Below are 26627 nucleotides of genomic sequence, written 5' to 3'. Positions count from 1 at the left end.
GATTGCTATCTCTCTGTCTGAATGGGTTTCCAGCCCTGACTCCATTTGCCTCAGAATACTATCACATGGCACTCATTCTGTTATGCTTTCAAGGTTCATTTGGAACCTTAGTTAACAGCCGTGCGGCCTCTCTGATGATTTTACCATTCTCTCCTTTACGGAGCTCACTTGCTCTCTGCTTCACTGATCTTGAAGTTGTTTTCTCAATGCTGCTTCTCAGCTGCTATCACATAGCCTGTTTTTTAATGTTCTGGGCTGTAAATACGCTTTGGAGCCTGTGATATGGTAGCTGTTATACAGTCCTCTGTGGCTTCATTTCCCATTTCATCCAGAAATGTTCAATCATCATCTTTTATTGTTCTCTTTTTTCTCTGGCAATGGAGAACGTAGTGAAGATTTGTTTAGCATTTCTGGGTATGTCTACTCCAGAATCTCCCGCTGCATTTCTGCTGGTCGTCTTTGTCTCATAGATTTAATATTCTTCCCTTTCACTTCCTGTGGTCTTGTGAACTATATATATGCTTATTCCTTTGTCCTTCCTTGTCCTCCCCCACCCCCCCCTGAATAAAGTACTTAATGGAGTTAGATGTCCAAAGGCCACTGAAATTCAGTTGGAGTTCCATGCCTAAGGCGCAGATTTTTAAAGGTGTTTAGGCATTGCTCAGCTCAGCATTGTAAGGCCTGCATAACTTAGATGGCTACGTCTGATTTTCAAAACTGACTGGCACTTAGGAGTTGGATTCATAAAGGGATTTGGGTGCCTAATTGCCTCGTTAGGTGCCTAAGTCCAACATTTAGGCGTCAGTGATGGCCACAAAACCATTCCTCAGCTGCCACATGACCCTGTAAGTACCTAAAGTTCCCTAGATGCCTACATTTTTGCCAGTAGGCGGAGCAGTGCATAAATACCTTTAAAAAGACTGGGCCCAGCTGCCGTATGCTCTTTGGAAAATACGAGCCTAACTCCAAATAGGGAACTGAGTTGTCCCTGGCAGATCCAATTTTCACCCTAAGATTTGCTTCAACATGTTAACAATGCCCAGGAGTTAAAGATTCCAGGAGCATAATTTTCACACTACATTTCCATATTGTGTGAAAAGATAAAAGTTTGTTCTGCATTGCCTCAAATACTCACTCTAAACTGGTCCAGTCCTCTCCTCTCCCATAAAAATTCCTTAAGCTTTGTTTGCATCTGTTCCAAATGTCTAAACTCCCCTTGCATTTCTCAAGATAACTTTAAAAAATGGATTTGATTTCTGCGAGAGATGGGCCCAAACCAGAATGTACCAAGCTTAGGGAACGTTCAAATTAAAATAATTTATGCCTTGGGTCCATCTCCATTTGCTGTCTAGGAAGCACAGGGCCAGGGCATCTTGGAACATGCAGATCTACCAGTCAAAGCTCTCTCCAAGGTAGTTGGAATACAGCACTTGCAGTTGGTTACAGGAGCCCTGAGGCAATGAAGCAGCTGCACTGCCCCAGAGTAGTATGGGCAAGAAGACTCCTTTTTCCATCACAATTCCTGTGTGCTTAGGAATATAAGCGCTTTCCCCGCTGGATGGTATACAAGGTTCTACCAGCACCGCTCAATATTCTCATCTCAGTGACTAATCTGTGAATTCTGATTCCATCCCTTCTCTCAGGAGTTGGAGCTATTGCTATAATATTTTTAGGTTACCACTTCTATTTCAATCTTATTTTAAAATATTACTATCATAGCTTTCTTTAAACTTAGACCTTTAGTAATTGCCAATTATTCCTCCTCTCTTGATTAAGATTTTTAACATATGAGCTGCTTCCATTTTCAGGGAGGCGGTAATCTCTTTATCTCTCTTTTATTTCTGGTTGGAGTTAGGAGGTAGTCACAAAATGAAAATGTTCACAATTCCTCTCCCCACCCCTCTGTTTTTCATAAAATTTTTGAACTGCATGAAATTTTCTTACCAGCTGTTGTGGAAACACTCCATAACTTCTCGGAGGCCCCAGTCCTGCCAATGATGACGTATGGGTGCAAGGATTCGCGGTTGCACAGCTGCTTGCTAGTTTGGGGCCTTCATTTATTACTTTCTGCAAGAATAGCCATCCATTCTTCCTTAGGACAGTGGCTCTCAATCTTTTCAATACTGGCACCCCCTCATCAAAACCTCCTCCTACCTTGCTGGGGGATGTCCTTCCCATTTAGCACCCCTTGACACCTCTTTGCACCCCACCACTCACCTTTCCATAGCTCGTGACACCCAGGTCAAGCATCTCTACCTTGGGACATACTGTAGATCTAACATACCCTAGAAAATGTTGTTGTCGTTAACAAAACCAAAACCATTCTTTTTGCCACAATACTCACATCCAAACAGCGTATTCCCCTGAGTCTTACACTCACCATGAATTTTATTTTCTATGTGCTACAAGTGTTAATACAAGTTTATACAAAGTTAATACAAAGGGTGAATGGCGGCTCTTACCGTAACATGAGCTTAAATGCATACACACCAAACCTCCACAAGGAAGGAGAGTTCATGTTTTTAAATGCATTGATTTTTGTTTGTGCGTTGTCTACATTTACTCAGTTCTCACCTTTTAATAACCAGCCATGTTCCTGCGGTAGGTATCTCTGAAGTCAGCTGTGGCTACTACAGCCATTAGACGTTGTTTACTGAAATAACTCTATTAAAGACTCATGTTTTATGCAGGCCATAGATGTAGTCCTATCGATTTAACTTGAAAGAGCACCTTTTTTCATGGTTGTAAGGTGTTTGCTTTTCTACATTTCGCTCCTTTTTGTTGTTGTCTAACATGACTTAGCCTCTGCAGCACTATAGATTGCTATAGGTCACCAATTTTTCAATGAACTCATGTTCGATGCAGGGCACGAGCGCAGCTTATTGATTCAACATGAAGGAACACCTCCTTTCACAGCCAGACGCTTTCTTGTGTAGAAACATTCTGCCGAGTCTCTCTTTAATATACTTCACTACTAGCCATGCACAGGGGCGTGAGGGGGATTATCCCACTGAAATTTTATTCAAAATAGTATTAAAACAACACACCATATTCATTTTTCCAGTTAAAACTGTTGGCTCCACTACAGCGTTTAGGACACTTGAATTCTTGGAAATGTTTCCACAGTTTTGTTATACGGTGAGGCTTAGCTCCTACCCTCTCTGGCATAGACAGAGCCAGAAAGGCATAGAACCAGGGTCTGAAGGAGCTCTAGCCACAGCTGGAAAGGAAAGAGTTCAGGGGCTCATGAGTTGCAGGAGCAGGGTAAGTTGATCTGCAATATGCCGTTGCTCTGGCCATCCTTTTCCTTCCATTTGGCATCCAGTGATGTGGAGGCTACAGCAGTATCCATGGGCTGCAGTGGCAGCTAAGAAGCGGGGGAAGATCTTGCTGTCTGCAAATACACCTGTGCAAAACCTGTTTAATTAGGTTTTACGCAGGGAGGAAGATTTGGGCCTCATGCCTCACCTTCTACATCCTGCATATTTCTGGTGACATTTCTTTCCTGAACACATACTTCCTTAACATTTGTTATCTTGAACCTACTCCTCCCCTCCTGAGACACTTAGTACCGCATCTATTTTTAGGTGTCTCGAACTGTTCCCTGAGATCACTGAAGCACTTTCTGAACTCAGCACTGATTGACAGAGAAATCATTCTTAAGGCAGTTGGGGAAGAGGACCTTAAAAGCGCTCCACAAATTCTCCAGGATCATTGCAGGACATCGGAGGAGAAGAGACCTCTTGAGTCATCAAGTCCAGGTTCTTGCTATCGCAGTCAGCCCTGTCATATAATCACAGGCATAAACTTATCATGCTCCATCTTAAAACTACTTAGGTTGTTTGCCCCCATTACTCCCGCTGGAAGGCTGTTCCAGAATCTCACTCCTCTGGTGATTAGAAACCTCCTTCTAATTTCCGGCCTAAATGTATGCAATACCAGTTTATAACCATTCATTCTTCTGTCAACGTTGTCAGTTAGCTCAAATAGTTCTTGGTATTTAGCTCCCCGGCTGTATTTATAAAGATTATCCTCGCCCAGCCTTCATACTGCTAGACCAAACAGGTCATGCTCTTTTAATCTTCTCTTGTAAGATAGGCTCTCCAATCCCCTGGTCATCCCAGTAGCTCTTCTCTGCACCTGTTCCAGGTTTAATTCATCTTCTGTGAACACGCGTGACCAGAATTATTCGACCCCTTCCCAGCCCACCCCCAAATACACACATGACTTCAGTGAAAGTGTCAGAAAGGATTCATGTTCCTTTGCAAGATCCTCTGTGTACAATTCAAACAGTCCGAGACTGGAGGCTGCCTATTGCAAGAATTCAGGAGCTCAAAGCTGGCAATAATACGTTTTTCCTCAGTAAAATTATTTACACTACACGAGAATATCAATAATAACATAAGGCGATTAAACAAGCCCCACTGTTCAGTTTTCAGAAGAACAGAAGGACTTAGCAAATGGCTGTCTATTAGACTTTACACAACGGTACTCAACAACAACAATTAAAAAAAAGGCTGTAACCCAAATATTTATCATTATAGGGTATCCACTAAGGATGCTGGGAAACATTTATACAGATTCAGCTTGTGATTTATTAAAAAACAATGTGAAAGAGTAATGTTCTGGTGATTAGCCTGGCCATTCTTATCTCGGTCTTGTGTAAAATTTTCGGGGTAGATGGTTCCAACCTCCTGCGTGGCCGGAGAGCGGGCTGGCAGGCTGGGCACAGTCACAGAGCTTGCTCTCACCTAGCCCCTAGCTACATGATGCTAGCACTGCTGCTGGACTCCTCAGAGAGGGCAGGGCCATGGTCTCACACCTGTATCGACCAGCGGAACTAGCCCCAGGTGGGAGGATGGTGTGGACACCCTGCTGAACGGTGACAGTGGAACATGTTCTCACTCCCCTGTGCTCCTGAAAACAGCGGGCTAGATTCATGTGACCCCCCCTTTGTGCTCGTTATGCGGACACAAAGAGGTTCCACTACATCTGTAGATAGCCCCCAGGGAATACTCGCAATAGGGCCTCTGTAGAGGGGGCAGAGTATAATGTATAAGAATAGAGTAGTATCCCTTCAAAGAGTTTGTGAGCCCTCAAGTGGCGCTAACACTGTGTTCAATGTTTTAGAAGCCACCAGCAACGGTCACAGTAGCCGTGCATATGTAGCTAGGCCATGCGTGTTTGTGTATGCTCAATGAACATGGTTATTTGGGACCCTACTGGATAGTTTCTGCATAGTGGTGTTTTATTGTATAAAGAGCAAAAGAGACAACACCCAGCCATCTCTGGTCCCCCCAGAAGGAGGCCCTCACACAGGGTGGAGTATGGGATGCGCCAGAGGTAGGAGAAGCCATTGTAGTCGATGTGCAACTTTGAGCATCCTTTAACTTTCTCCAGGGCAAAACCAGCCCAGCATTCCCAGAATACAATAGGCGCAAGCCGCCACCTCCCCATGCCTGCTACAAGCACCAAAGCAGGGATGAATCAGGGCCATTGTGCCTGGCTGAGGGGCTCTGCGCCTGTAATCTTTCCTTAGTCTCTTTCCGGCAGTATGCCTGCTCTCTGTAACGTGTAAAATGAAGTATTATTCCAAACATGGGAATGAATTATTTATCCCCAGGAAGGATTTTCTCATTCTGTAGCGAGTCTCTGAGGCTCGTCCCTTTGTAGCTTGGGGAAACCTACAAGACTGTGGCTGGTGTATAACAGGGCCTCTAACTCTTCAGTGATACAGCTGTGCCATGCCATTCCCACTTATTAGAACCTTTGATTCACAGGAGGGAGGATAAAAAGTGCAGCAAGGCATTCTCCAGTGGCAATGTGTACTTTTGAAAGGCTTGTCTAAAGCAAACATCCCACCGGCAAGGAACAGCGGGCCGCCCCGTCTGCTCTTAATAACCAAATGCGGAATATCTTTTCTGATATCCCTTTTTGCACAGTTTCCAGAAGGAAACCATTTTAAGAGATCACCTGGGTGCACTGGTTTGGGGACTTGACGAAATCAAAGGTTACATTTATCTGTAGGGCTGTAGGTATATTCCATTGCTTTGCAGCAGGCAGTGTGATCAGCTGGCCATATAGCATTTAGGTCTGAAAAAAATGCCATCACATTCCAAAAGACCAAGGGCGTCAAATGTCACCTAGAATGACAGACAGCAAACACCGTAGGTTCATGCTGTTAAAAACTGGCTTGAAAAATTGTTACTTGCTGGGCCTTGATGGAATTGAGTGAATTAAGGAAAACAATAAGGAAGAACATACATTAACTTCACCCTGAAGTGGTAATGGGGAGTGTAAGAGATCAAAATAAGCGCTGTGCCCCTTTAGATTTTCATTTAGTCTTTCAAGTGCAAACATAGGTGTTAGACCCATTGGGGAGGGATGCACATTAAATCCAAACAGTATTTTCAAAAGGACCAATTGGAAAAGAGCAAATAAATAATGCATATGAATAGGAACTGTCATTTCCTGCTAGCAGCTTATCCCACTTGACAACAGAGCTTAGCGCAGAGAACCTCTGCTTGCTGTCAGTCCTGCTGGGTAATCTGCATTCTCTGCTCCCTGGCTAATGTCATTCTCGTCCTCGCTGCTTGAGCTGGGCTGGATATTTGTACTAGTAACTAAATAAAGGATTAGCTTTCAGAATGTCCACAGCGTGGTTGTCTTCTTCAATTGTAATCTCGTCAAGGCTAGACTGTCTAACTATGTTCCGTGCAGGGGGGTGTAAGCCCATTGCCAGCACTCTGCCAATAATATAGCAGTAAAATGCAAATACGTGCCTAGATCCTCTTCGTTAACGTGTATATTCATTGCACAACCCTTGTTTGATACTTGCGAGGGCCTTTGTATTGTTGCGCGTTACTTCTCCATTTATGGCACTAATTCCCTTTTCTTTGGCTTACTGCAGAGTTCTGATTTAGACTTGCATTAATGGCTGTGGGTTCTTTGCATTGGCCCAGTGCGTAGCAGGACTGTGTCATTCAACTTATAATGCAAGGACAGAAGTGTCACCCTTTGCCCCAGCTTGAGTCATGCAGCACCCTCGAGCAGGAGCAGACCTGAACGTTGACAGAGAAACACACCAGCAGAGCATGAGCTGAAGAAGAGCTTCAGTTGATCCAATAAAAGATATTACCCCACCCATTTCGTCTTTCTAATATCTTGGGGCCACCACAGATACAACAACACTGCATGCACCAGCAGAGTAACATTTAGTGATCGGCTGTATCCTATTTAAAGACAAGGTTTACATAGTTTGAGGCTCTTATCCTGCAAAGCTTTCTACACTCATAGTCCTTACTTTATGGGGTAAATGGTACTACTTGCGTGAGCAAGGATTACTCATGGGAGTAAAAGCTTAGCAGAATCAAGCCTTAAATTAGATCAATACTCATCATCTTTTAAATGATTGTTCATTGGTCAGAACATCTTGGGACACCTTTGAGATCCACTATGAATTGACTGTGGAAAAGTGAGAAATAGAACTTAAAAGGGCTGGGGCCTCCCCTGAAACCAAAAGGAACTGAATCATTTCTCCCAAGTTATGAGTTGTTGGCTAAAGCTGAGCGTATCACTTTTAACTCCTCAAGCATTAGCGCTGTGGTAACAAGCCTGCCTTCAGAGCCCATCCTACCAACCCACCCACACATTAAGTACTTATTCTAAACAACAGGCTTCTCCAGTCTAATTACAAATGTTGTGTCACCAAATGCCCTCAATCTGCATGAAGCACTCCCACTGATGTGGAGACTCTAAGCCTCCATTTTCTCAAAACAAAATTAAGTTTCTAGCTCATATGGTTCTAAATAAAAAGCCCCAAATCTGAACAAAATGTAAAACGATCATGTTGACTGACACAGTCTAACACTAGCTTTAAATGTGAACAGTACCCATTCATCCCATTGGATGTTGACTCTGGAACCTACCGATGTCACTTAAAATGCCAACACTGTTACTGTGTCACTGCCAATCATTTTAATAGAAGCACCCATGCTGGCTTATCCAAGAATCACAAACTACTAACCATACCTTCCCAGTAGCTAAAAGCCTCAATATCCACCTACCCAGGTGCCAAAATGGTATCTTCCATGCTGGCAACTTCTACAACATCACATCATGTTGTCCATACAAAATTCTGTAGCACACTGAAAATTTAAAGGCAGAGCAAAATAAACTGAATCCAATATCAAAAGAAATAACAGAAGGGCTATTTGTTTTTGTGTTTAATTCAGTGAAAGCCACCATGTTTTAATTCCCCAGGAACTGCCAGAGAATTTCTAATCTGTCACACTGGAGAACTGCAACATCCAGAGGCTTCATTGCAAAATTTAGGTGCCACTTGCTGCTGAACATAAGGACCTCAATCATAAATAGTTTAATGCGGATTTTAAACCATTACTTTATGCTTATGTCTCTCAAAGAACTACATGGACCCAGCACTAAGGGCCTCATTCTCATTAACACTAAGGAAACTTTACAGCATTCTGGCAGTGACAGTGGGTCTTTAAGGCCCTTTTATATTACTAGATAAAGTGACGCTAGTGTAAGTGAGAATCAGGTCCTAAGAATCTATGGTGGAAAACAAAATGCCAAATCCTGCCATCTTTATTCAAGCCTTAGGTGTTGTTCCCATTGAAGCCAGTGGGGGATTTGCTGAATAAGGACACCAGGATTTAGCCCCAAGAAGCAAGGGAAAGAAGGAAAAGGGCCACACAGAGTGAATATCATCCATTTCCCATCTCTTGTATCACAGAGTTAGTTACACTCTTTTTTTCATGCTTAGTTTAAATTGCCCAACTGGTGTCAACCCAATAAATCGCTGATGTTCTTTCTGATTGGATTTAAAAAAAAAAAAAAAAGCCTGACAATACACAGTCGGGTGTCAGTTCTCTAAGGAAGTCTTGTGCTCAACAACAAGGCTGCACGGCTTTCAAGTTGCCTGTACATTTCATATCCTACAGCTCTACCTATGAGGAAAACAAGATAATTTTTATTCAAGTTTCCAGTTCCGCATGACGGGAATGCAAAAAAAGAGGCCTCTCCCCCTGAAGGAGAAAGGTTGCTGGTATCTGTCAATGGCAGGTGCTTTTTATGTCAAATAAATTTACTGCAGGTACTTCAAAATGATGGTGGCGTGTCAGCCTCATCATCTCTGTCTTCAAGTCCAATTATACCTCTCCAGGGAGTGCATCTTGGAACACATTACTAAAATGCAGGTGTGGATCAATTAAACTACAAAAACATACAGCTTTCAAAACCTGATTAAGGCCCGCAGAACCAAGGAAGCGCAAAGTAAGGGCCCAATCCTACAAGATGCTGAGCACCTTCTGAGAGCTGCCACAATTCCCAGGGACTTTAGCAGGAGGTCAGAGCCTCAGCGCTCCTTGGCAGGCACTTAACACATTTCAGGAGTTCAGGCCATTAAGGATGAAGGTGTCTCTTCCATCCTGCTATATATCTAGGTAGCAAAGTGAAGTGCACAAATCATCTTTACTCATCCCGCAGGGGGTGCTCTGTCATATATTATTCCCACCTTCCACCCTACAGCCCTCCCAAATGGAGCAGGAGCTAAAGGGGCATGTATCATTCCTTCCCACCAGGTTCCTCCACAGTGGGCTGTATTAGCTTTTTCAACCCCTCTGTCTTCCATATAGTTGACTGGCTGTAGCTGAGAACCCTATGGGTATGTCTACACTGCAGCTGGGACTGTGCTTCCCAGCCCAGGTAGACTGAGGCGCCAGCTCTGCTCGAGCTAACGCACTGACAACACCAGTGTGGCCGTGGTTGCACAGCGGGCGGCTCGGCCTAACTTCCCAAGTACGTACTCAGGGATCAGGAGGGTTGTTTTAATGTTTGGAAAGGTGAATTCATTTTCCTAGCATGAACAATAGTTGAAGCAGTAGAAAGCCTCAAACTCCAGGAGGTCCACACATCCCTAATTAAAATGTTTAAGTGGCCCATGCATTACCGTTTATAAAGCAAAATTAATTTGCTGCAGAATCTGAGATGAAAGCTTTTAAGAGTTTACCAGTTTCTGCACACAACAGTTTGCTGTTGCTAACCTTGTTATGGCTAATTTGGCCAGTGTTCTCTCAGTTCATCTCTTAATATGAAATATTCAGTGTTTATCCTCAGCAATATTGCACTTCAGACTCACATAAAATATTGAAGCAATCGTTTCCCAGGATTAGGATTAATGCCCTTTTACATTGTTTGCTATAATAGCAGCCAAATGCTAAAGCCGCTGAGTTTTGTCTTCCTCTCAGCAGCATCTCTGCTGAAAGCTGTGTAACTGCCCGTCATCGCGATGTGTTCTTAATGGCTCCTCCCTCGGACAAGATATTCCAACTATCTTTGAAGACTCTGCGCATTTAAAAAGAGCTTGCAGAAGACACATACATTATGCCATAAACTGTCTAAAAAGTGCCAGGCTAATAAATCTTTGCTATATAGGATTATGGAAGTGTCAGGTCTGCCTTACAGCTTTAATGTATTTATCTTCACAACACCCTTCTGAGATAGGGAAGTAGCATCATCCCCATTTTACAGATGGGGAGCTGAGGCACTGCATGGCTAATGGCTAGCTCAACAAAGGAACTGAGTGCCTAACTGCCACTTTAGGCATCTACGTCCAAAATTTAGATCCTCGAGGTCATCATTCCGCTACCAATCTCACCTGATGGGCCCATTCTGGTGGGCATTTTCCGAAGCTGCCTAGCGGATTGTGCCCTACCCAGAACAATGGTGGTGCTCTTGTTTCCCTCACCAACTTTTAGTCCAGTGGTTAGAGCACTCCCCCAGGATGTGAGGGGCCCAGGCTCAAATCCCCACTCTGGCTGATGTGGAGCAAGGATTTGAACTCAGGGCTCTTCCTCCCAGGAGAGTGCCCGAATCACTGGGTGATGGGTGGGTCTCCCTCAATCTCTCTCGTTGAAACTGTTCAACTTGGTATAAAATACTTACATACTTACTGGAACAGAGACTTAAATGTGGGTCTCCTAGGTCGCAGGGGAGTGACTTAAGCACTGGGCTACAGAGTCATTCTCTCATTTTCTCTGGCCCAATGACTGTAAGTATTTTCCATCCTACGGCTTAGTGATACTGCTCCAGTGGCAATAATTAGTGCCTTTTTGGCCTGCACTTAAAAACATTGACTGGACCTGGGGTCTATGGGTCAATGTTATGGGGTCTATGGGTCTACTTGGAGCTAGGGTTAGGGTTCCTATGCATAGGGCTTCCTGCCTTAGGGTTAGGGTTCCTAAGGGTAGGACACTTGGAGATAGGGTTAGGGTTCCTATGGGTAGGGCTTCCCGCCCTAGGGATAGGGTTCTTATCGGTAGGGCTCTTGGAGCTAGGGTTAGGGTTCCTATGGGTAGGGAACTTGGAGCTAGAGTTAGGCTTTCTATGGGTAGGGCGCCCCATCCCAGGGTTAGGATTCCTTTGGGTAGGGCACTTGGAGCTAGGGTTAGAGGTCCTATGGGTAGAGCTTCCCTCCCTTGGGTTAGAGTTCCTAAGGGTAGGGCACTTGCTGCTAGGGTTAGGGTTCCTATGGGTAGGGCTTCCCGCCCTAGGTTTAGGGTTCCTAAGGGTAGGGCACTTGGAGCTAGGGTTAGAGTTACTAAGGGTAGGGCACTTGGAGCTAGGGTTAGGGTTCCTATGCATAGGGCTTCCCAACCTTGGGTTAGGGTTTCTAAGGGTAGGGCACTTGGAGCTAGGGTTAGGGTTCCTATGGGTAGGGCTTCCCGCCCTAGGTTTAGGGTTCCTAAGGGTAGGGCACTTGGAGCTAGGGTTAGAGTTACTAAGGGTAGGGCACTTGGAGCTAGGGTTAGGGTTCCTATGCATAGGGCTTCCCGCCCTAGGGTTAGGGTTCCTAAGGGTAGGGCACTTGGAGCTATGGTTAGGGTTCCAATGGTTAGGGCGCCCCGCACTAAGGATCAGGTTCCTATGGGTTGGCCCCTTTGAGCTAGGGTTAGGGTTCCTATAGGTAGGACTTCCCTCCCTAGGGTTAGGGCTCCTATGGGTAGGGCACATGGAGCTAGAGTTAGGGTTCCTATGGGTAGGGCTTCTCGCCCTAGGGTTAGGGTTCCTATGCGTAGGACACTTGGAGCTAGGGTTAGGGTTCCTATGGGTAGGGCACCCCATATTAGGGTTAGCGTTCCTATGGGTAAGGCATTTGCAAGTAGGGTTAGGGTTCCTATGGGTAGGGCACTTGGAGATAGGATTAGGGTTCCTATGCATAAAGCTTCCGGCCCTAGGGTTAAGGTTCCTAAGGGTAGGGCACTTGGAGCTAGGGTTAGGGTTCCTATGGGTAGGGCACTTGGAGCTAGGGTTAGGGTTCCTATGGGGAGGGCACTTGGAGCTAGGGTTAGGGTTCCTATGGGGAGGGCACCCCATATTAGGGTTAGCGTTCCTAAGGGTAGGGCACTTGGAGATAGGGTTAGGGTTCCTATCAGTAGGGCTTCCCACCCTAGGGTTAGCGTTCCTAAGGGTAGGGCACTTGGAGCTAGGGTTAGGGTTCCTATGGGTAGGGTTTCCCACCCTAGGGTTAGGGTTCCTATGGGTAGGGTTTCCCACCCTAGGGTTAGGGTTCCTAAATGTAGGGCACTTGGAGCTTGGGTTAGGGTTTCTATGAACCCACTAAATGGAACCATCTCACGCCCATAGGCTGAGGCAGTTTCAGGGCAGCTTGCTACTTATGACCATCTGTTCTGTGAAGAGATATTGTTGGCATCTCCTGCTCTGTCTGTCCTGAACCTTTCAACAGCCCTCAAGTAACTGAATTTAAAAAAAAAAAAAAACCTGGCTAAAAGGCATGCTGTAATAAACTAATTGCTACCAAGGTAAATCCATCAACCAAGCTGGCATCTGAGTATTTCCATTGCTTCCAGAAAGGGTTGGGGCTCCTGGGATGAACTATTTCCTTGAGGGAAATGACTGAGCACTGAATAAAGCTCATAGGTAGTCTGGTGACAGACACTATAGAAATGACAGATTGATAGATAAGATTAGCCTTCATATTCCTGGCCCACGTTATTTACAGTAAGTTACACCCTTGATCAGAGATTTTAATGACAAAGCAACAGCAAAGCCTGCAAATCATGAGTGCCGCCAGCTCAATTTTTGGAGCTCCTGGCAAAAGAATTGTATCTTAACAACTTCAGGCAGCAGCTTCTCTCCCTAACATGGACTGAGACACTCAGGCTTTGTTCGCTCTGGGGGAAATTTTCCCTCAAATTCAAGATTAATTCCAAGCTTGCTCCCAGGCAGTGCAGACCAAGCTCGAGTATCTGGAACCCGTCTTGTAATCAGGTGAGTTTAAACAGACGTCAGCTGAACAAGTTTTAAACCCATTTGAATAATTTGGTACACTTCCCCAGTGAAAACATTGGCCCTGGTTCTTCTGCCCCTGGCCTGGCGGTACATCAGTGAAATCACAGGAGAGATATTGGGGTAAATGAGCACAAGGAGGAGGAGAATCAGGCACAAGAGCCCAGCTCCACCAAGCTATTTAGGCTCCTAACTTCTGCTGAAATCAATAGAGAGAGACAAGGTGAGTGAAATAAACATCTTTTATTGGACCCGATTTCTGCTGGTGACATAGGTGCTGACTCTCTGGGTGCTCCGGGGCTGGAGCACACACAGGGAAAAAATGATGGGTGCCGAGCACCCACCAGAAGCCCCACATCAGCTTCCTCCCACCCCCCAGCGCCTCCCTCCCACCAGCAGGCCCTGCAGATCAGTGCCTCCAACTCCCTGCCCATGCTCCCGCCCGCGATCAGCTGTTTTGCGGCATTCAGGAGGCTCTGGGAGGGAGAGGAAGGAGCGAGGAGGTGCACTCAGGAGAGGGGGCGGAGTGAGCTCAGGAAGAGGCAGGGCGAGAGTGGGGCAGGGTTGGGAAGAGGCAGGTGGGGGTGGGGCCTTGGGGGAAGGGGTGGAGCGGGGGCAGGGCCTGAGGGTCCAGCACGCCCCGGCACATTGGAAAGTCGGTGCCTGTGGCTGGTGAAAGAGACAAGCTTTCAAGCTACAGAGAGCTCTTCTTTGGGCCTGAAGTAGCTCTGTAGCTCGAGAACTTGTCTCTTTCACCAGTGGAGCAGCTGGTCCAATCAACAATATTGCTTCACCCAGCTTGTCTCTCTCATATCCTGGGGTTAACACAGCTACAACCTCTCTGTAAAATTTGCAATAATTGGAAGTTAGGAGCCTTGACTACCTTTGTGGATCTGGGCCAAAGACTCTTAATTCTGTCACAAAGAATATAAAAAACAATTGAAAACAAATTAAAACCCCCTTATGTGGCTGATTCACAGAGAACACAAGTCTGTGGGCTTGTCTACAGCAGCACCCGGGGTCGATCTAAGATACACAACTTCAGCTACCTGAATAGCGTAGCTGAAGTCGATGTACTTAGATCTACTTACCGCGGTGTCTTCACTGCAGTAAGTCGACAGCTGACGCTCTCCGCTTGCGGTTCTCATTCTGGTGAGTACCAGAGTCGACGGGAGAGCACTCAGCGGTCGATTTATCGCGTCTGTGGGACAAATCAACCCCACTGGATCGATCGCTGCCCACCAATCCGGCAGGAAGTGTAGACAAGCCCTGTTACAGGCCCAGCTAGGGAGCATTAGCTCAAGCAGTAGCACTTCGTGTTTTTAGTTCCGGAGGTCCCAGTTTCAATCCCTGCTATGGTAGCTGTCAAACATGTGCTTGGCATGTCACTGAAAAATTACTATCCTGAAAGGGTCTCAGCCACCTGGCTCTGAGTGTGGAACAAGGGGGAGGGGATGCATACCCCTTCATCTGCGCTAATGTGGGGTTACCATTCTGCACTTGGACACTTGAAAGGACCACCTACCATGTAGGTAACAGAGAGGCTGAATGTATTTAAATAGTCCCCTCAGGCCTTTAGCACTAGGGCCAACATTTTTCAGAATTTGGGCGCCTTGATTTTCAGATGCCCCAAACGCCCATGGTCTCCCCACCTCAACACCTCTGAATATCACAGTAGTCATGTTCCGGAGCATAACTGTAGTGACCAAGGTTTGAAAACATAAGCCTAGGCGGTTAGTCCAGCCCATCCAGCATCGCACCTGGGGGGCGGGGGACGCTAGTTAGGACCCCATTGTACTAGGTCAGGGGTTCTCAGACTTTTGTACTGGTGACCCCTTTCACACAGCAAGCCTCTGAGTGTGACCCCCCTTATACATTAAAAGCACTTTTTCATAAATTTCACACCATTATAAATGCTGGAAGCAAAGCGAGGTTTGGGGTGGAGGCTGACAGCTCGCAACCCCCCACGTAATAATCTCATGGCCCCTTGAGGGGTCCCGACCCCCAGTTTGAGAACCCCTGTACTAGGTTCTGTACAAACACAGAACCGGAAATGGTGTTTACACCTACTCCTGTTCCAGAAAGGCTCATTCCCAGATGTATCCCTTATCTTGACATAGGCCTTAAGGACCGGCTAGCAGGGGAGGGGAGGAGTAAGCGTGATCCCCCTTCTCTCCTATGAGGTTTCTCCCCCTCCCTCATCATGTTTCAATCCATGTCAATCACCAGCTTTACTGCTCATTACAATATCAGATAAAGAAATGAAGCCCCGTTAGCTACTGCTAGACAGAAAGTAGTGCGGGGGGGAAGGGGGGAGAGGGGAAGAGGGGAAATTAGGTCTTCTATTGTTTTAACATTAATTATACATTAATTATACAATAACATTAATATGGAGGATTCAAGATAAGGTTTGCGGTACTAAAGTAGTGAGCAGAAATGGTTTGAATTTGACCTTCATCATAATTAGCCAGCATATTGCCAGAAAGTGAGGAATAATGCATTAGAGTGCTTTCCCCTGGCAAGCTAACGAGGAACATGCATTCACTCACAGTCCTCAGGATCTTATGACCCCGGTGTTTTCAATATATGCTTCTGATTAGGCAGAAGGAGCCTGATCCTAAGTATAGGGTGTATCATGAGTAATTGTGCTGGTATCAGTGGCATTACACGGGTGTGAGATCTGAACCAGGCCCTGTGAATTCTAGCAGATTCTAGAGAGTCCATTCAGTAAAGAAACACTGGGCTAAATTCCTCGGTGGTTTAACTCTACTGAAACAAATGGAATTATATCACAGATGAATTTGGCTCAATGACTGTTCCACTGTCACATTCGGCCAGACAGAAAGAAAGAGGCAGTGAGAATGTCAGGGGCCCCACTTGGGAGGTGGGGGAACTGGGGTCCACTCCAGTCCCCCTGTTACAATCACTCTTTCATTATTTACCCACTCAGCAGTTACAGCAGTCAGGAGACTCCTGTTCAAATTTTTTCTCCCCCTTTAGTGGGAGAAACTGAACCTGGGTTTCCCACTTCCAAAGCAAGGACTCAGCCACTGGGCTAACAGTCATAGGGTGGGCAATAGGTAGCTCCCTGAGCACACCTACCAGATCAGGCCCTGAACTCGACTTAGGCAACTGAATGCTTCGAGAGAGACGTAGCAGTGTGCGTGTCCAGAGGCCGAAACTATAGTCACTAGTGAGTTTAGGTGCTACAAGATTCAGTGGGAGTTTTGTGGATCACGGTGGAGCCAAAACTGGGATTTAGACACCTAAACTCAAGACTTAGGCACCTAAGTATCCTTGTGGATCTGGGCCCTATGTATGTACAGGGGGGAGGGATAGCTCAGTGGTTTGAGCACTGGCCTGCTAAACCCAGGGTTGTGAGTTCAATCCTTGAGGGGGCCACTTAGGGATCTAGGGCAAAAATTGGTCCTGCTAGTGAAGGCAGGGGGCTGGACTCAATGACCTTTCAAGGTCCCTTCCAGTTCTAGGAGATTGGTATATCTCCAATTATTATCTTTTTTTTTTTTTTTTAATTTATACTGCACCCAATCAACATGGTATCTAGGTAGCTGTAAATGGATACATACTTGGTAACACACATAAATAGTAAGTGGCCAGGATATGCTCACTTAATCCATGTAAATCCAGTGGTTTAATTAAATTCAGTGGAATTACATCACTGTAATTCAGAGCAAGGACAGAAATGAGCAAAAAGGATTGTCTCATTAACAATCTACTAAATCATAAGCTACTAAAGAGAAATAAAAGGTTAAGAATGCAATGCTCTCAGTTCTGGCCAACAGCATATGACATTTCTGCAATTAGGAAGGAACAATAGAGGATGGAATTAATGGTGTAAAGAAGCACAAAATTAGTAAATTACATACAACCCAGCTGACAACTTTTATGAGAGGGTTTAACTCTGTACAGCACATGGAAACATGTCTGGAAGTGAAATCGATATGGACTTTACAAAAGGTGCTTATCAAGGGGGGCAGCTGCATGTTCTTTCTGAAATAGATAGCTAACCCCCGTGTCAGTGCTAAATTCCAACTCAGATCGTGGGTTCGAGCCTGCTAAATTCCCAGCTAAAAACCACATTCAGATGGAGTTAAGGCTGAGAGAACATATAAATAATTTTGGGTAAAATATATTATGAGGTTGTTGCAATTATACAAAAACATTAAATTACTCTCACTTTTAAGGCCCCTTTACATGACTACGGTGAGGTAAAGTGGCGTTAGTATAAATGAGAATCAGATCTCTTGCCTTTGGTTAGTTACATAATTATTAATGTAATGGTCTCCCTGTTCTACTAGCCAAAAGGCACAGTCCCAGGTGAGCGTCTCTTCTATCAATCATCAATCTATTAATTTGATGCCAGAAAGTTTCACACAGCAGGCTAAATTTACACCCTGTTCAGTCTCTGAAGCAAATGGGATAATACAGGGTGTAAACTGGTGCTGGATTTGATCTACCGTTCTATGGCCTGATCCAAATCCCAGTCAAGTCAATAGAAAAGTCTCCCATTGACTTGAATAAGCCTAGGATCAGGCCCTTGGGTTTTATTCTCGGGCAGAATAAGAACTATTTTGAAAAAAGACAAGAAAAGCAGTCAAAGGGTAGGAGCCTCGCTTTCACAACGTGTATAAATTCACCACTGCAACTGGAAAGCTTGTCTCTTTTCTTAGAGGTCATGTCAAGCCTTATTTAGTTGCCGGCTCCAGTGGACCTTTTAAATTCAGGAACCAGAACAACTTCATGCCCAGCTTTGACAGCGTACCCATATGGAGGGCTGCTGCTTGAACTAGCTGGATTTTAAACAGGCAGTGTTTTGAAATGTAACACCTCCCTATAGGCTGCAGATGTTAATTTTATTAGGGAGGAAGTCCTTTTCCTGACCTTTTTATGTCTAACTTAATCCAATCTTCTCTAACGACAGAAAATTCTAGAACTAGTAGAAACTTTACTAATACAAAAGGTAAGTCCATGAGCACTGTCTTACAGACCTGTATCTGATTTTCTGAAGTGAAAAAAACAAAACACCTCAGTTCTTGAGTTTACAAGATCAACAATCCACTATGAAAATAACGAGGAGTCCTTGTGGCACCTTAGAGACTAACAAATTTATTTGGGCATAAGCTTTTGTGGCCTAACACGGCTACCCCTCTGAAACCTGAATTCATTGTGAAGTGATAAATAACAGAGCCACTAATCAGATAAGAACAGCAGCATGGTACATAGCAAAAAAATAATAGTCACATTTATAGAAGGAGACTGTGCGCCTTTGAAAATCAAGTTGGGTCACACGTGGAGATATTCATTCATGTTTCCTTTGGTAAAGACTTCAAGGAAAATGGGTTGAAAGGAAAAAGGAAATGTGATTTTATTTCAGTGGATATACTGGGAAACAGAAACACTTAAGGCCTGACTGAGTCTCATTTACACTAAGGTCCATTTACACCCATTTGGCAGTCTGAATGGATCGGAAAGTGCTCATAAATTTAATTACACTACCAGAGTGGTGAAACCTGGAGATACATTGCAGTCACTGGAGTAATAGTAATAGGAGGAAATGTAATAGTGAAAAGTGCAAGGTCATGCATTTAGGGATTAATAACAAGAATTTTTTGTTATAAGCTGGGGACACATCAGTTATAAATAGCAGATGAGGAGAAGGACCTTGGAATATTGGTTGATCACAGGATGACTATGAGCCACCAATGTGATATGGCCGTGAAAAAAGCTAATGCGGTCTTGGGCTGCATCAGGCGAGGTATTTCCAGTACAGATAAGGAGGTGTTAGTACCGTTATACAACGCACTGGTGAGACCTCATCTGGAATACTGTGTGCAGTTCTGGTCTCCCATGTTTAAGGATGAATTCAAACTTGAACAGGTACAGAAAGGGGCTACTAGGATGATCCGAGGAATGGAAAACCTGTCTTATGAAAGGAGACTCAAAGAGCTTGGCTTGTTTAGCCTAGCCAAAAGAAGGCTGAGGGGAGATATGATTGCTCTCTATAAATATATCAGAAGGATAAATACCAGGGAGGGAGAGGAATTATTTAAGTTCAGTACCAATGTGGACACAAGAACAAATGGATATAAACTGGCCATCAGGAAGTTTAGACTTGAAATTAGACAAAAGTTTCTAACTATCAGAGGAGTGAAGTTCTGGAACAGCCTTCCAAGGGGAGCAGTGGGGGCAAAAGACATATCTGGCTTCAAGACTAAGCTTGATAAGTTTATGGAGGGGATGGTATGATGGGATAGCCTAATTTTGGCAATTAATTGATCTTTGACTATTAGCGGTAAATATGCCCAATGGCATGTGATGGGATGTTAGATTGGGTGGGATCTGAGTTACTAGAGAATTCTTTCCTGGGTGCTGGCTGGTGAGTCTTGCCCACATGCTCAGGGTTTAGCAGATCGCCATATTTGGGGTTGGGAAGGAATTTTCCTCCAGGGCAGATTGGCAGAGGCCTGGGGGTTTTTCACCTTCCTCTGCAGCGTGGGGCACGGGTCTCTGCACCTTGAAGTCTTTAAACCACGATTTGAGGACTTCAATGGCTCAGACATAGGTTAGAGGTTTGATACAGGAGTGGGTGGGTGAGATTCTGTGGCCTGCGTTGTGCAGGAGATCAGACTAGACAATCATAATGGTCCTTCTGACCTTAAAATCTATGATTCTATTATTCTATTTAAATGAGAACCAGGCCATTAAAGTTTAAAAACATTTTACTTACACGCACAGCAAATAACCCTTCCCCATCACATTCTCCCTGCAGCTGTATTGTAAATTGGTCTTTGTTAGATAACTCAGAAATGATTTGTGTTCGTGAAAACGAGAGCTACATGTTCACCCCCAAAAAAACCCAAAAGCAAAAGTTGCCTGGCTCTAGATTTTGTCACCAACCCAGGTGTTGTGTTGGAGTTTCTGGTTAGAGTGAAACAAAAAATACAAGCCAACCTGAACAAATGTGCACAAAGCTGGCTAGCATTGTTCTGGGAATGTGAAAACCTCAACTGATAGCATAATTAAGGAAGCTGCAGTCAAGAAAAATTGTTTGTTGCTAAAATATTGTGTTGAATTTGATAATGAGGGTGATGTAGTATAATTTGGTTCAGATCTTTCCAGGTTTGACAATAGAACATCGTTGTATTTCTTTAATCAATTACCTTATGTAGAGAATTTGAATTGAAGCGCATGTTGAGTCCAGTACACATTTCAGCACAATTCCTTTTTTTCAAACGTGGCATAAGAGAATTTGCTCACTTCATAAAATGCAGCATGCCAAAGTATGTTTTGGAGTTTTTTTATGATTTTTATCAAGACTTACAAGATACTGATGAAAACACCTCCTTTTCTAGTAACACTTCAACAAACAGCTTCTCTAGTTTGACAATAGATACCCTAAAATTTCACCAGTAAAGTTACAAAATAAGTTCTTTAACTCCAATGCCTCTTTATTGTCTTTGGAGATAAATTCGAATGTGTTTGATTCACCACATACCAGATGCAATGGCTGATGATGAACTCATTCCAAGTTTTTTAAAATAAGGCGAGAGGGTGAATTTTTGGATCTGGTAAAAATCCATGTACATATATTTCAAAATGAATTATAGGTTGACAATATACATTTTCTTGTTCTCCTAAGATAGCATGAAAAATTCTCTGACAAAGTATGCGCTATCTGCTAAGACCTCTATGGTCTTATCTACAAAAAAGGTTGCACTGATGAGTTAAAATACTAAGACACGGGCTTTGGTGCTTCAAAAGCAATCTACAGAGAATATATAAATATAGTCTGTCAGATCTGGAAATGTATGTAGAGAAGACACAATTACTATCTAGAAGACCAGAAGGAATGTTCTTTGTCAAAGGCTACAGAGGTAGTTAGTATTAAAGTTCTTGGGTCACAGGATCTCTGTTTGCGGAAGAGGTAAGCATAGAGCCTTATCTTCTGTAACAGCTGTGTCCACACGACTCAGGCAAAAAAAAAATACCACCATTCCAAGACTACTCTTTGAAAACTCCATAGAGGTAATGATAAAGGCAAGATAATCCTACTCAGGTCTGATGCTTATGCACTACCAACAAAAAGCAGACATAATAGACACACAATTCCAGTTAAAATGCTTCTCTACCTTTATGTCTAAATAAATAAATAAATAAATAAATAATAATTTGTATGACTTTGTTTTATATGGTAACAACAGTGGCAAAGTTATACAATCAATGACTTTAAAAGGTCATATTTACAATGCCTTTGTCTCTCCATGGATTGGTGTTAATGTAGAGGGAACCAATTTAGCCTATCACATTTAAAAGGAAAGTCTGCTTTTGCTACAGTAGGTGGGACAACGTTGTTTAAAAAGTCATAGGTCTTACTATAAAGAAGTTTTTATTTTAAAAAAATCTGCTTTCTTGTGTACCAGGTGGCCTACTGTATCAGTGCAAGTAGTCTTTCATCTCTGAAGAACTCAGTTCAAGTTCTTTGTGGTGAAATCTTGGCCCCGTTGAAGTCAACTGGAATGTCGCCATTGACTTCAATAGTACCGGAATTTCACTCTTGGTCTAACTGTCACTCTTATACACATCACAAAGCCACTTCAGAATTTGGTAGAGTGCAATGTCTTTGCTTAGGAGAAGCACTGGACTGGAAAAACAAGGTCAAAAGGTCAGGAGTGTATTAGCAACCTGGCAATATACCAATCCTAGCAACTCGTATTATTTATGTAATGATGAGTGCAGAAGGGCTGCATGACAACAAGGGTCCCTGAATGATGGCTTGATTCTTCCCAAGTCTAACACCAGACAGCATGTGCTTCCCCCTCATCAGCATTGATCTGCTAGCCAGCAAAAAATGGAGGCAGGGCCACGATTCAATTTTCTCCCATTTTGGTGGTTTAGCACCACTAAGGGCCCTGCACTTTCCGTGTTCATGCATTCATATTGTCCAGTCCAGGGATTCACACCCACCTCTCTGCTAGGCACATAGGCAGCACCTGCATCGCTGGGTTCCACAATACAGAAGGAGCATGCTATCCCTGCACAACCTCCAGAAATCCAATGCCCTTTTGAACGCTGACACTGGATCATTTCTGGGGGGACTCCATGACTGCAATGTTGGGGGCCTGAATTGCCCCAGAGAGCACAAGGACAGGGATCGTGGTTGGCTTCTGTTCAGGGGCACAATGGGGTAGGGGGCAGAAAGGGGAAGCTCCATCTCTCTAACTTGCACACCTTTGTTTAGCCACCTCACCTTTATGACATCTTCATCAGCTGATTTACATTCAGTGGACTCTGAAACGTCGATCACAGAACCATCCTCGTGCACAGCAACAACTTTCACTGGAACAGATACCGTCTTCCCTGTCAGAATGGCCGTGTTAAGGACTTCTGTATCCTGCACATACACACACATGCACAAAAAGGGGATGCACGTTAAATAAGCATGACCACCGGGCACAATGTAGACATTTCCAGTGTTGCTAGAAATTACTCATGATGCTTATTGACCTTCATCCTTGACTTGCAATTTTAAAAATTAGGTGCACTGCTAAAGTAATTTGCTAATACAAAATAGCAAGTTATAAATACACCAGTAGATATTGCCAGCATGATGCAATAAATCAGGTTTGTTCTGCATTCTTCTTAATGCTTTGCAGAAGACAGGGTCATATGTCACAATCTTTATGGAGCTACACAAATCTTTCCATCCCTACCTCCCAAGTTATGTCGGTGGTTGTAGATATGGACACCAAGTGTTATGATAAACCTCCCTCCATTGCTTCCCAAATTCTCCTTAAAAGATGTGCCTGTTAAGTGGTTTCCTTCTTTGGGGGCTTGAGTGAAACCTTCATTTTCATGTCACGTTAGAAAGAGATGTGGCGCCAAAAACAACAGAATGCCAAATGCGAATTTTAAAATCTTTCCCCTTCAGAATCCCACCTGGAGACATTTTACTGGCCATCAAGCCATATTTATCTTCTCCTGTGATGGATTCACAGAGCCGGCATGCTAATGACTCCATTAACACAGCCTTCATCTACACCTTGGCGTGGATGCAGTATGATTAATTACCCCAAATGAGCTGTTACTGTGGTCCCCCGCTTGCGTAAGTGGCTGTGCAGATTGGAGGAGTAGAACCTCCAAAGGTACTTTACTCAACAGGTTCTGCATGGTTTATAAATAAGAAATGCTTGCAACCAGAGCCAGATCTTCATGCTGCATTGCATGACCAATGCTTGTGCGGGTTCAGTCTCTGGTTTCTAGAAGCACCTTGGGGTTGAGTTTTTTTATTTATTTAAATCCGTTAGCTTTTTATTAATCACTTCCATAAAATCATTTCTTCAACTTCAACCGGGGGGGCGGGCAAAAGTAGCTTTCCAACTTTAAAGTCCATAATTAGCCTGGGTGGAAAACTGGATTTAAGTGAGAAATATGGCACTGTCTTGCATAGGCAGTGAGGTATATTCACTATAATTTCCCTCTGTCTGCTAGCTAAATTAACAGGAAACAATGGGAGTACACCCCAAGCTACAGACATCAGAAGATGACCAATAAGTACTTGCAACTAAGATATAATATTAATATTAGGCAACTTTTAGAAAAAGTAGCTTGAATTAAATGAAGTACTAAACACCAGTGCTAGCTAACTAACGAAGTATACTAGTGCTTTGCCATCAATCAGGTTCCAAAAAAGCATGTAAGCATGTACTTGAGTCCATTTGTATTTGGAACAGTAGTAAGGCATGTGCTTAACTCAAAGCTTTCACTTCAGAGGGATTTAAGCATATGCTTAAGTGCTGTCCTGAATAAGGCCTCAAGAAATAAATATACATTCTTTGTTCTACATTAGGTAAGTCATGAACCAGATGCTTTGTGCAGTAAATGACTGTTTAATGTTCATTTATGTTGATCAGTCTCATTTATAACCAGCTGTCATCCAGTAGGGAGGGACAGCATGGGTAAAAGAAATAGATGACAGAAGCAGAAGTGAAAAAAACAAAAACAAAACAAAAACCCTGCCAAGTCCTTACAAGGACTATAGATTGAGCAAGACTGAGAACCAAAATGTATCACCTTGTGGGGAAAAAATTTTAGATTGTAGAAGATATATAGGGTCAAATTCGGGCTGCTTCATCCATGCCAAAACCATTGGTGAGCAACCTGCAAATCATATACAGTCAGACATATATACACACGCCTATACCTGCACAGTAATATGCTTGTGTGTATATATATAATATATCATATGACACATACATAATGGAGAGGTGATGCCCCTGTGATAAGTTGCATTTCACCTGGACCATTTTATCACAATGCCATTTTCCAAGCCATTCTTCCATAAAGGACTTTTTGCTTCAAAGGATCAGGTAGAAAAATACGTCCGACAAGGGACATAATGAACGAGGACAGCTGAATAATCCTCCTTTTGAGAACTCTTTCCTGGTGGGGAGGGGAATATGAACCACATAACTCTCCACTCAGGGCCTGATCCAAAGCCCATTGAAGTTAATGGAAAGACTCCCATTGACCTCACAGGCTTTAATAGAACTGGCTGATCTTACATATGTCAGTTTTGCACCAGTTATTATAACAGTAACCAGCAGTTGTTCCTGCTTTACACCAGTGTAAGCAAGAGGAGAATTGGGCCCAATGAGCTTCATTTTAAAAAACAATTAGTGATTAGTGGCTACATTGACATCATCTTTGGCACTGCTGAAGGTGAATGCAAAGATTACAAAAGGATTTCTGTTCCTTTTGTACACTTCATCTGAACGGGGAAGCTGAGGACAAGGGAACAGGGCTAAGAATTGACACATCACTAGCCTGTTTATTTTTGGATGTTCTGAAATACTTTTATCTTGATCTTGACATAAAGCGTTGCCCTGTGTTCCTCTCCGCATGTTGAGAAACTCGCCGTGCTGATTAGCGGTTGCTGCATCACAAAAATAAACGTCACTGGGAGGAAAACTTATGATATAAAATCAATATCTCAAATGCTTAGATCCAGTGTTATGCATAGAGTAGACGGTGTTAAGACCTTTTTACAAGCTAACTATTTTCAGACTCCAAAAATATATTTCCTCTGTGAGAAAGAGAATGAAGTCTGAATTGAACTAATTGCCTGTCCATAAGCTATATATATATATATATAATGTTATATTTTAAAAAATGGATCTTTGACAAGTAACAACATTTCAGCAAGACTCAAGTAGGTATCTTTTATATCTCTGTAGTAGGGCTTGTTAGAGACAAACCATTTCCTGAATTTAACATGTCTATAGTGGTTATTACTGACAGTGCCTGAAATCTACAGAAGGGTAATAACACTGATTTACAGGTCAGCTGGCATAAATTGGCAGAACTCCACTGAAGTTGATGATACTATGCCAAGTTTCACCAGCTGAGGATCTTAACCACAGTGACTAAAACGTCCCAGATGTAAAATGGTAAATACCCTAGTCCGGCTTCTGTACTCTGAGGCTTTTTTTTTTTTTAAGAAGGATAGCTAGCATACAAAAATGGAATTCTATTAACTCAGGTGCGAGCTGCATATTCATATTGCCTGCTCAGTCCCTGAATAATAATTACATAAGTGTTTATCTCTAATTCCTTCTCTGTACCTGAATGCATTAGCACTTCAGCAGAGCTTTTCTTAATTACAACTGTAACCTGCTAATAGTGTTTCTTTGTTGTCTGAAGGAATCTACTTCTTATCCAGCCTAGGCTAAATTAAAATTTAATACAACATCAGGTCGCAACAGAACTAGGAAGCAAATGACAGCTGTTTAATTAAAACCTAAACCTGATTAGATGGCACTACTGAGAGAAATTCTCTAGAGGAAGAGTAGAAAACTACCAAAACTCCAGGCCAGGATAATGGCTTTATTTGAATATGAATAAACCCTATGTGCATCTACTGTAAATGTTTACAACTCATTGCTTTGGACAAATGAGGGAGAGGGGAAATATGAATGGGAGACTTGTCAAAAGTTGTGATAAAGCTGTGATTGCCAACACTCCCTATTAACATGGTGAATATGTTACCGAGAGTGGGGATTATTGAGGAATGACTGTAGTGGATATTAATGAACCCACTCTATGAAACCCACAAGAGTGGTATGAAAAGCCCAAATAATTAGGCTTTAAACAGCTGTGCTGCATAGCACAGCATCTTCCCCTGAAATACACGCGCATTGCTCACAGCCTGGCCGAGCGGCTCCGGCGGGCTGAGACCTGCATTCCTCACCTGTGGCGGAGGTACTTGGCCAACAGATCAG

At 43.5% G+C, this 26627-nt stretch overlaps 1 protein-coding gene across 1 annotated transcript in view; it reads right to left on the bottom strand.

Annotated features, from left to right (window-relative positions):
- The window catches only part of TMEM132B (transmembrane protein 132B), a 343025-nt gene that overhangs the window by 39647 nt on the left and 276751 nt on the right, over positions 1-26627 (bottom strand). Inside the window, exon 5 of the mRNA XM_044990538.1 lies at positions 22598-22741. Coding sequence (XP_044846473.1) covers positions 22598-22741 — 144 coding nt within the window. The remainder of the gene's footprint in view (positions 1-22597; positions 22742-26627) is intronic.

Source organism: Mauremys mutica, chromosome 16, assembly GCF_020497125.1.
Source record: "Mauremys mutica isolate MM-2020 ecotype Southern chromosome 16, ASM2049712v1, whole genome shotgun sequence".
Classification (NCBI taxonomy): Eukaryota; Metazoa; Chordata; order Testudines; family Geoemydidae; genus Mauremys; species Mauremys mutica.
This window is presented reverse-complemented; position numbering and strand designations above follow the sequence as displayed.